We start from the raw sequence: 11,936 nt of genomic DNA, 5'->3' as shown, positions 1-11,936 counted from the left end.
AGGTTCATTCATTGCGCATTTAGCTCGTGCTTTGCGAGTGCCCCGCCTGGTTTCAGGCTGGGTATGGTAGGCATGTGGTCTGGCACCTTTGGCATTCATCACACGGCCTCCCCCACCCACTTCCTCATTAATAGTGATTGTTTGTTGTGGCGCTCTCTCTCACAGTGGTAATAGGCACACGCACAGTACACTGTGGCTCCATTAGCTAATGTGTGGGCTCAACATGAGTGTTTATTACTAGTCAGACAGGCCCTAGAGCACGAGCACTTCTCACAGTGGCGTTTGCTTCGTTCAGCAGACCCTTGGTTACGGACTCTTAGCAAGGGTAAACACGTCTTCTTTCCATGACCTGCCTTCTTTTGAAACATCATTGCTTTCCCTCACTGTGGTTTGACTTGGAGGCTTATCAGAGCTCAACATGCCAAGCTCTATGTCAACCAGACCCTCGCTTAATTGCACTCGGCCTCCAATTTTAGTTCAACCACTGTGAAATCATCTGTGTGCACAGTCCCTTGCGATAAAGACCTGAAAACATTATATGGCTGGGTTCACCTTCTCTTTCTCACTTAACTGTGGAGTTTGCTGGCTCTGGCTTACTGGCGCTCAGTCCTGTGGAACCTTGTTACAATTAAGAGTGATTTTACAGTCCATTTCCTGTCCTTTGTTTTGAAAACACACTCCAACATTGGTTTGATAATAGTACCTTTTTGAGGTGCAAAATTGCCTCCTGGCTCTAGAGATAAGTTTCATTCCTTTGGTTTGAAACGTCAGGGTCTCATTGCCAGGTTTGCTTTATTGTTCCGTCTGCTTAGTGCACTTATTGTAAATGCCTCAAACCTGGGAGGTCCCCAAAAGTGGCATGATACTGTTAGTGCAGATATAAGCCTTTAATGCACACAAATTACTGATGGTATTTTGGCTTAGTGAAGCATATTTATGGTTAAATTAGTGGAACTTTGAGCTGTGCTCATCAGCCAAAGCACAGGGGTTTTCATAGTCCTATAAAAAACAATTACATGCAAATAATTGTACCTTCAGTGACCCTTAAGTTTTCTACATCCTTTTTTTCAGTAATACATGTAAAGTTATATTTAAAGAACCAACCAGATGTAGCCATTTCCTAATTTTCTTTTTCTTTTTTTTCTGAGGAGGTGTATTTTCAGTACAGATATTATCAGTTAATTTTTTCAACAGAGCCAATATGTCTCAAAAAGTACATTTGTCCTTTTATTAGCTACAACATAGAAAGAAGAATATGATGCATATATAGTCCATATGAGACTATGGCTAGGATGACTCATGGGGGGATTTCTTCCAAGTGTTCATTTGAAAGTGCTGTAGATGGCGCTCTTGGCTAACACACACACACACGCACACACACACACACACACACACACACACACACACACACACACATCTATCTATCTATCTATCTATCTATCTATCTATCTATCTATCTATCTATCTATCTATCTATCTATCTATCTATCTATCTATCTATCTATCTATCTATAAAATGTATATATAAAACTTTCCCAGCACAGTTTAATTAAAGGCTCTTTTCAAACTGCAGTTAAGGTGATATTCCTCCTGTATAAATGTACATGTTTGCACATATCAGAAAACTGTGCCTGTTACCACATCTGGTACCAGAGTCCTATATCCTCTGAATGTTGTGCTTCACTTTAGTGACCTTTTTCATGAGCAACCTGGTTTAGACCATGCATGTTGTGAGTGACTTGTACATACTGATATCCAAATACTTTTGAATATTTTAAACTAATTCATATACTTTTATATGTATATACACAAAACCTCGCCTGCCTCTCCTGCCTGTGTATAAAGTTATTCATATTGCTTGTAACAAATGTGTAGCTGAACATAGAAAAGCGATCACGAAGTATGTGGAAAAAACAGAACATCAACTTATATATAAACAGAATCTTAACATAAAACGTAAGTTTATTTAGTTGTTAATTCAGCTAGTTTTTTGTAAACAATTGCCCTAACTTAGTTTGCCCAACATAACACAACAAATGCAGACACATACACACATACACATTCTTAGATTCATTACATAGTCATTATTTTAAACAGGTGAATTTCCTGTATTTTTCATTTTCATGTGCCTTGCATGCAAATCATTTTAGTTCAAACCATTGTAGTAAGCTTGTTTCATATTGTCTTGTTTCATTCTAGCAGGCATGTTTCATATTGTCTTATGAGTCATTTAAACTGCCATTTTGATTTGCTGATGTATGCTTGATACTTCGCATTGCATGAGAGCATGCCTAGCTGCCTGTATAGCGGCCTTGCTGTGTTTTTACCAGAGGCTTAGGGGAAGGTGGGGCTGAATAAGCCATGGTAATTGTTCACAGTGATTGACAGTCAGCCCAATGACTCTGACAGGGTGGCGAGAAAGCCCCACGACGCTGCAGTGCCGTTTGCCAGCAGCTAGTCATCTCCCAGCTCTGCTAAGAATAAAGCTAAGCCTTTGCGAGTGACAGAGGGAACAGGCACACAGATGTGCACACATGTGCTTTCCTTTTTCCTTTGAGCTTTGGTGAAATGTGCTTACTTGAAATGAAAAAGTGCTGATTGAATTTGCAGCTTTAGCTGGCAATTTGTCACCCCTGCTAAGAGCAAGCATGTGGTGACTGTTGCTGATATTATCTTTTGTCTTCTAAGAAGACTGTAACTTTTGAAGGTAAAAGGCCTTGTTGAGTCACAGATCTCTACATGATATTTAAGGCCATAGCTATTTTTTGAGATATTACATGCAGCTTCTTTTGGAATTCAGTTATTCCTGAACACCTCAGTGCAGAAAATTAGATGCTTAAGGGTTGAATGCAATGCTTTCAGAAGACAGATGTACAAAAGCTTGTTTGGTATTGTGCTCTGGAACGATTCACAGATGATCATGTATGGAGTAAAATCACACATCCAATTCGCTTTTTTTCTTTTGGTGACAGACGAGGTAATATCTGACCTGGAGCAGCACTGCTGAAAGGCTAAAGCAGGGAAGCTTGATTTTCCACTGTGGATGTTGGAGACATGGCCCCAAAGGATTAGAATAAGAGCAGAACACTACTCGGAGCACAGAGCACAGTACACCACAGAAAGTCTTTTGTTCCTGAGGGTATCATTATGTGAAAGCCCTTCATCTTGTCTTCAAAGCCCCTGAGCAGGTATAGAGTGGTGTTTGGGGGTTTGTTTGTTTGTTTGGGGTTTTTTTTTGGGTTGTTTTTTTTTTTTTTAATGTGTTACGCACTCACAAAAGAGTCTAGAAATGAGAATAACTAACAAGAAAGAGCCCCCACTAAGTTCTTACCTTCATGGGCTGTTTTAAACCTATATTAGCAACTGGTGTTGTTTCCCAGCATGCTCAACTGTTCACCTTACTTTGGTGGTCATGCTACATCCACACTGGAAGAAGTGGAGCCCTCATCTATGGGCCTATTCGTAGCGAGAAATACAATGTAAACAAAACCAGCACCCTTAGGATGTGTTCTTTTTAGATACTTTAAGGCCATGCAAAGAAAGCTGCATTGGGTCGCATCCCCTCCCCTCAGTTCCACAGTGCTGAACGTGCACTATGATAAATGCAGTTTCTGTGGGAAGACTCTGGAAGCTTCTCTGGGTCACAGTAAAAGCAGTGTCCACTCATCTCACCCAGAATGTGTGCCTTGAGGGCTTTAATGATGTTTGCTGAACTCTCGCTCTCACTGGAGCTGCTGGACTGAGCAAGATAATGCGCTGCAGTGAATAAGCAGAAGAATGCACAATGAGTTGTCCCATACTCTGCAGAAGCACAGTCGGCAATTACATAAGTACACAACTGGTACATCGTGAAAACAGTAATGTTTGCCTTCTCTTCCATGGTCTCCTGGGAATTCTAACAAATTTGCCATTCAACGGCCCTTCTTGAAATTTATTGCGCGTTGCTTGGTTGAGGGTTTTGGGGTGGGTTTTTTTTTTTTGGTATCTAAATTGAATCATTAGTCTCTATTGGACTCTGTGGTACATGTGACAGCCCCTTCTGAAATCAACTCAAGGTTTTTTGAGGACAGTGTGTCTTGGCATATCTTACACTGATCTGCAAAAACATCTAATAGAAATTATTATTATTATAAGGTTATAAGTATTATAAAGTTGCAGTTAATTAATAAATGCTGTGAACATATAATTTCTTTTTCCAAGAACTTCAATCATTTCATTGTATTTGTTGAAACTATTAATAACATTTTCAATGAACAACTATTAAACAGGCAGTAATTTTATGATTTCTTCATCTTCATAGCATGACAGTGATTTTGTGTTTTTGGTTTTTTTTTGCCAGTGAATGATTCATAATAGTCCCACACTCTAAGATAGCATCACTCAACCTTTCACTTGGAGAGAAAATTGAGGGGAAAATAGATTGTTTTTCTAAGTGAGGATCTGTCTTTGGCCTTGCTTGCCTAGTCTAGCGGTATTTGGAGGGTTGGGATGTTCACTGGGCAAACAGCATAGGAGAATGCAAGCTGCTTCCATTTGTGGCTGCAGCTAAGGTTTCGGGGGGGTCAGCTGGCTCCCAGAGACTTATCTCACAGAAATATTTTTCCGACAGCACTAGATTTAGTCAATTGTTTATTGCCTCTTTTGTTGTTATGGAATTTTTAGAGACCTAGTTACAAAGGGCCATTGGTGCAATATAACTTAAGGCTGTTTCTCAAACACAGAGATGTTTGCCTAGCTTGGCTCAGTAGCGCAAACAGGCTAGCTGTGCATTACTGAGTCATTAGTGCCATCAGCTACACTTGGATGCTCCTCTAATCTCATGAATATAGGAGCAAGGCTTGTTAATTAGACTACAGTTACAACTTTGATCATCTCCTCTTTACTCGTGTTCTAATACAGAAACAACATTGCTCACATTCAGACATAGGTCCTAAAACAGGCTCCAAACATAAATCAAATTCTGCACATATATCATAGCTCTGTTCTCGTGGCTTCAGAGAACAATATGTGGCTCTTTCTGCCCATGGGCATGTGTTTTGATGATAAGTAGTAGTTCAGTTGCTTGTTGGGATTCTTCTCTCTATGTCACTGCTAAGACATGAGATATTCAGGTGCTTGGGAGTCTCCCGAGGGGAGTCTGATGCTCAATCGCTGGTCCTTCTTGGAGTTGTAAATGTCAGCTGAGAGTCTTAATTGACTTTTTTGGCTGACTTGAGTCTCAAACGCATGCAGCTGTATTCGGCACTTTTTTGAAAAGTGTCCAGCAGTCACCTGAGGTAATAGTTGTCTTCTTGCTTAAGGCAGTTGGGATGAGTCCACCATGTTGAGTTACTTCTTACATAAATCCTATAACAATGTTCGTATTTCTGCTTGGATTCTAAAGTCTCTCTCTCTCTCTATCCATCCTTCCCAACTCATTGCTCTGGTCCCTGTTTCTCTTGTGATGATGATAAAGGGCGTCTGCTTGCCATCGGCATTGACGTGATGAGATGAGTCAGATTGGACAGCCGGCACTTCAGAAACAAGACCAGAGGGCACCTGCATTAGCATTTCATCCATTTAGACATGACACAGTTTCTCCTCACGTTGTCCTTCCATGGACATGGCAGTCCCGTTTCTGAAAGGCCGATTCATCTGCGTCTCATTTACATTATTCATTGCTTAACTTTTACATTGATCAAAATAGGGAAATTACTTGAAGGACATCAACAGGTTCTGCGGAGTAATGTGAACTGATTTAGGCCATCTAAATGCTAATATGCCCATTAATCCTGATGCTAAGCATGACGGACAAGTGCTGTATTAAACTAATAAAAATTGGATTTGCATCATTAAGTTCACCCTGAAACTTGACCATAACAAGTTTATTCACAGTTGATTCGCTGGCTCATTTGACACTTCAGTTAAGGGTATTTATATAACGGTTGCTTCTCCAGTCAGTTGATTTTTGTAAACACTGAACCAACTGCAGTACGTTTTCATTTTTCAAATGGAACTTGTTCATCCCTGTTAAGTCCCAACATGGGGCCTCCTTGGCAGGGGTGCAGGACATGAGATGCACGTAGCATTTGGGCCTGACATGAATGCACAGTAAGGATCAGGTTGGATTAATAGGGGAGTCTGCCTAATGGCTACCTAGATTTATCTTAGCGGGGAGCTGTGTTATTGCACCCTCCATGGTGCATGCCCTCATTTCCATGCTGTAATAAGGCTGGATAATGCATTTCACAGGCACTTGCCAGTTCTCTAGAGGAAGAAAATGGAAAGAATACAAAGTATGACAAATAGCAGCGTGTGCATGGGTGGGGACATGGGGACAGTGAGCAGAGTGATGATTATTTTGGTAGGTTTAATAGCCCCATTGATGGCATGGAGTCTCAGCCTGCGGTGGAAAAACAAATGCCCTGATCATCACAGAGAGGCGCTGGGCATGAAGGTAGGGGGCGGTGAGCGCATGCATCCCAGTCTGTGCAGGTGCTGATATGAGCTGCCATATCTCCCTCACGCCGAGTCTCTGTAGCTTCCCTCTTTCTGGTCGTTATTCTGTCACGGCTATGTCCCGTGATTCTTTCCAAATGTGTTCACCGTGCGGTAACAATAAAATGAAGTGGGATTTATTCAATTTTGAGTGAGACCGAATATGATTAATGGGGGGACCTGACTGCACTTCCCTGGCACAGATTTCATATTCTGATTTTGCATTAACCCTTGAGCCCCAGGTGAGACGGATACTGACAAGTCTTGTCTGAACACCTTAAACATTCAATCTTGTTCATTTTCATGCAGTGTTTATTGCACATTCTGTAGAACATCCCCCCCCCCCCCCAATTAAGGTGCCGGTAAGGTTGTGCTGCATATTGCCCAAAACTTACATTGTTGGGTAATTGCTTTAATGGGTTGGTAAGTGCTTGTCTGGCTTGTCCCACTGCAAAAAAGTTTATATTTTTCTTTGTCTAACTTTCTCTCACACATCCTGCCTAAAAATTGCTAAAGCTCATAATTAACCTGTGACCTTATGAAGTCATGTTACTGATTAATTCAAATAAACACTCTCTTAAAACTGTCCAGACAAGAAAAAAAAAAAGAAAAAAAAATATATATATATATATATAAATTATAGTTTATCCATTACAATAATTTGGTCTGTAATATTTTCTGCACATCAAGGGGGCATCATAATATCACATTGTTTATATAGCATTATATTACTTAATCTTTCTCCAAGAAAGAAAGTGATTTGAGGAATTAACACTAATATTACATCAACACTATATAACTGACATGTCAAACATGAAATAGAAAAAACTGAATTCACACCGAGCTGATGTTTTTGTTACTGCTCTCACCATGTTTTCCTACTGAGCTTGTCATAAAATACTAATGGACTTCCAGAAGGTAATTATACCGAGTGTTTCCACAGGTACCTGTGCCTGCTATTGCGGCCTGAACACCAAACACAGTATTGTATTACCGCGGTGACTCACTCACTGTGATACCGGTCCTTCACTCCAACTCTAGCCTTTAATGAGTCACTCAATATGCTGCCCATTGTGTCTGACGTGAGAGCGTTGAGTTTGTGCGTGAACAGTAATGACAGCTCAGTGGGTCCTGCTGTGAGCCAAGAATTTGCCACAGACTATACGCACGCACGCAAACCAACAAAAAAAGTCTTTCCCGACTGGAGTTCCTCCATTTCGGCTCGAGTTTATTATCTGTCTTCATGATAGCTGGGTTCTGCGTCACGCTGCGCCGTAGGAACTAATGGACGTGTGAGGGGAAGGGAGGCCCCATTCACCCTGGTCTGTTGTTTCATGTCTCGGTCTGGTCGCATCGGGAACGAGAGCGTGGGTGACAGGCAGTCAGTGTTTGTTTCTGTGGAGCTAGCATGCGAAGATCACTCAACACTCGTGTGAGAGCAAACAAAACAAAAAGAGCTTGCGAAGAAAAACAACCAGCGACATTTATTTAACGAAACTCAAGGGAACGAACTCACAACAATGGATGCCGATGGCAGCGTCACGTTGTTAGCTACGGTCTTGCCATATTGTTTGAGTAGCATTGATGTCTTTTAAGTAGCTTATTTTTATCACAGCACATGAACACATTTAGCCAATATCTCATCACCGTGGCTATAGCAGCTGTTTACACAAAGTCTGCCCCGATAGCATAACGGGACTTTTATCCGTTCAGCTACTCAAAAGGCTATATCACCTGTATTTATACAGAATTGTGTTTATACATAATTTCTGCTCATTTTAAATGGGATATAGTAGGATGATGAGACACAAATAGGTCTTTTTTGTAAACATATTACTGCTGCAGACATTAATAAAGGAAATTTATTTTTGATTTTAATGAGTCCTTGCTCCGAGTGTACTTGACTGATGATCATAAAGTTAATTATTGAGCTGTGATTGTTGCTAATACTGTGGCCTTCACCAAACAGACTTTAATTATGCAAACAAATGATCTGTGCTGAATGTCAAAGTTCTAGAAGTGACTAAGCTATAAGGAATACTTCTGGGACAAAAACATTTGTGAAATTTTTTTTTAAACTAACTTCCTTTTTTCATTTGAACATTTCTATAATTCTCATCCACAGACCACTTGATTTCGCCATATTACCATACAGCTAAATATTTGTATTGCTCACATACAACAAGTATAATGACAAACACCCTTTACTAATGAGATAAAAGCATGAACAATACAATCAACCAGGCCTCATGTAGACAACACAGTTATGGTCCATTAGACCAATGGCTCCAATAACAATAGATCCATTAGATATTCATCAGGGCTCATACATCTTTATTCATTGCTACCTCTGCATTCATATTGAATGGCCATCTGTTCAGGTTATCGTGGTATTTAGTTATCCGAGTTTAGTAATGGAGTTTTGAGAAACTCAGGCAACAGTGAATGACATGCATATGCATTATGACAATCAGAGAGCAGCTGTCTGGTAATTGGACGTCTGCCCTCGTTTTGGAATAACCCCGGACATAATGCAGTTCGGGTCGAAGAACCCAGGTTAAAACTGGAAATGAATGAGAAAGAGAGCAGAACTATAGACAATGTGTCTCATTGTATTGCATTTTTGCCCAGCTGAATTAATCAGTTTCATTTCTGCTTCGTAAATATAAAATGTTCATTCTGCACACAGTTTCTGTCACATTTAAAGAGCCCTGTCATGTGAACACACTCTCAGTTTGATGGTCATCCTTAAGATTGAGGTCATTACGTGATGCACATTTACCGGAGTGAAGGGAATCCACATTCCCGAATGTCACTTGGACATTCACGGAAGTTGTCAGTACAGAGGTTGGAGTAGTTAACTACAGGAGTTAGAGGCCATCTATGCTTCAGCCTTTGGAGGAGCATTGCCTGGCATAAAGATGATCCCTTTAAACATTCTACCTGGTTCACTATGCAGCAGGTGGACTTTCTTCCAAGAGTTTTAATCCCAAATCCCTTCACCCTCTTGTCCAGATGCTTTTTCTTGCACTAAGTGTTGTGACACTGGCTGCATTTTAGAGCAGGTTTGTTTTCTTGCCAGTGGCCCATCTGGCCCAACAGAGGACGAGAGCAATGCAGTATAGTGCTTCTTCAGTTGCTGCTTCAGACAAGGCGTCTCCATCATGTTCTTCCCTGGACAGACTCTCTGGCAGCCCAGGAGCAAAGCAAAAGCCCTGCGAAAGTCTGTATTGAAGGCATATATGATGGGGTTGAGAGAGGAGTTTGCCCACCCGAACCAGACAAACACATCAAAGGTGGTGGGGCTGACGCATGTGGCGTGGACGTCAGCACCAGCAGCATGGTCACGCTCGCAAAATGGTACCACGCAATTCAGGACAAAAAAGGGCAGCCAGCAGCACACAAACACTCCCATTATGACTGACAACGTCTTCAACACCTTCGTCTCTCTTTTGAAGGACAGCTTAAAGGAGCTCTCCGGATCTGCGCTAGGGGCACTGGCCGTGCCCTCGTGGCGAATCTTGGCGCTCTCGGCAGCCCTCTCCAATGCCGTGATCCTTCTAATCTGCTTCTGGGCGATCCGGTAGATCTGTGTGTATGTCATAATCATGATGGCCACAGGGATGTAGAAGCTGACAAGCGAGGAGGAGATGGCATAGGTGCGGTTGAGGCTGGAGTCGCAGTTGTCCGTCCGATGGGCCCTGCGGGACGCGTTTGGCAGCAAGAGGTTTGTGGGAGGAGCCTTGTGCCATTTAAGATGAACGGGAATGAAAGAGATGAGCACGGATAGCGTCCAGGCTGCGCTGATCATCACGAACGCTACCCTGGGAGTCATCTTCCGCTCATAGCGGAACGGGCTAGAAATGGCCCAATATCGGTCTACGCTAATAACACAAAGGTTGAGAATAGATGCAGTGGAGCACATTATATCGAAGGCCACCCAGACATTACAGAATGAACCAAATGGCCAGAAACCAGTAATTTCTGTCACAGCCTTCCAAGGCATGACCAAGATGGCCACTAGAAGATCAGATACAGCCAGGGAGATGACAAAGAAATTGGTGACTTTGGAGCGGAGGTGACGGAATTTGGTGACTGCTGCACAGACTAGCATATTCCCTAGCAGGGTGGATAGTATAAGGAGGGACAGGAAGCAGCCAGTGAGAACTCTTGTTGATTGGTCACGCTCCCTAAAACCACTTTCGTTCACTGTAGAGTTCAAATCCATCACTGCCGGTTGGTGCCCTTCCTGGAATCATTGAAATTAAAAGAGCAGAGGCCAAAATATCAAACTTACTCACATATAGTGTAAATACTGACATCACTGAGCATGGTCAATTCTTTCACCTGACTATTTTAGATTCAGTTTTATACTCTCATATGCAAAATCCTATGTATTCATTTTCAGTTTTTGGTCAACATGTTATGACTCTAGTCTGTAATTGGATTGTTATAGAACACTCATGTGTGCATGCATTTCCCACACAAATGCATTAAATCATTACTAAAAACTATTTTGTTAATGAGAATGACAATTAAAATATTATTATTATTTCTTGCTTGTTCAGTATTTCACACAAACATGGCTCCCATTCATCCACTTACCTTATCCTCTGAAATGCCCTGCTTCCCGGAGAAGACGCTCCTGCCCCGCACGTTGTCGAACGAGATGAGAAGCCATCGAGTTGCTTTAGTCCAAATATAATGAATATTCATACATATTAAAATAATTGGGTAAAACTGATGTAAACCTCGAGATTTCGTGAAAAGGGCATTTAATCATTACGAAGAGTATGTCTGTTATTTACGCGCGTGCATAACGATACCCATGTCCTCTGTACCTCAAGTCCACTCACCAACAGAGATGGGAGAGCTAAAAGCGGGTTTGATTTTCCTTCATATGCCTGCACCAGCGTGTCTCATGCACGTTGCCTTATCCATTTTCTTTCTCCAAAATTTGTCAATCTGCTCACTGCATTCGTTGCGCACTTTAAAAATGTAAAAAAAATAAAAATAAAATAACATTACCCCGCGAGATGTTTTCGAAGCACACATTTAAAACTTTCCGATTCTTCTAGAAAGCCTCGGTGAAATAAAATGTCTTCGTTTCATCCAGAGTGCCTCTTTGCTCATGTTTGGCTCAATGAAAGAAAAGTAAACATTCGAATTGACATAGATGGATAAACTGCAAATCGCAGGTGCGTAATTGCCACCTGGTGTGGCTGACTCGACATCCATACTAGGTAACGTGTGATCCCGTTTCTCACCTGCAAAATGATGTCGAGTCCCAGCAACCTGCACTCCGTATCGCTTTCACAGTAGTCTGCAAGGCGCGTGTTCTGCAGGACTGTGTGGGCTCATCACCTCATGTTTCTTCCAGCTGCAAAACTAAGCTGCCTATGAGGCTTCACGAAACATTTATCTTTACAATTATTTTAAAAATAGGCCTATCTTACATT

At 41.6% G+C, this 11,936-nt stretch overlaps 1 protein-coding gene across 1 annotated transcript; it reads right to left on the bottom strand.

Moving 5' to 3' along the window:
• Positions 1 to 7,277: 7,277 nt before the first annotated feature.
• drd1a (dopamine receptor D1a) lies at positions 7,278 to 11,695 on the bottom strand. The gene is made up of 2 exons (XM_027017094.3): positions 11,083 to 11,695; positions 7,278 to 10,726 (listed from the first exon to the last, which is right to left on the bottom strand). The coding sequence occupies exons 1-2, from the start codon at positions 11,191 to 11,193 to the stop codon at positions 9,461 to 9,463; spliced, it is 1,377 nt and encodes a 458-aa protein (XP_026872895.3). The 5' UTR covers positions 11,194 to 11,695; the 3' UTR covers positions 7,278 to 9,460.
• Positions 11,696 to 11,936: the final 241 nt, after the last annotated feature.

This window comes from Electrophorus electricus, chromosome 4 (genome assembly GCF_041902795.1).
Source record: "Electrophorus electricus isolate QZ-2024a chromosome 4, ASM4190279v1, whole genome shotgun sequence".
Taxonomy (NCBI): Eukaryota; Metazoa; Chordata; class Actinopteri; order Gymnotiformes; family Gymnotidae; genus Electrophorus; species Electrophorus electricus.
The sequence above is the reverse complement of the archived record's forward strand: the minus strand, read 5'-3'. Positions and strand labels throughout refer to the sequence as shown.

What these genes read in the sequence shown, in the direction of transcription:
- drd1a (XM_027017094.3), bottom strand. Translation starts at nt 11,193, where the DNA reads ATGAATATTCATTATATTTGGACTAAAGCAACTCGATGGCTTCTCATC. An exon ending in AGGGCATTTCAGAGGATAAG is followed by an intron (nt 10,727 to 11,082) that starts GTAAGTGGATGA and finishes CAATGATTCCAG; the next exon opens with GAAGGGCACCAACCGGCAGT.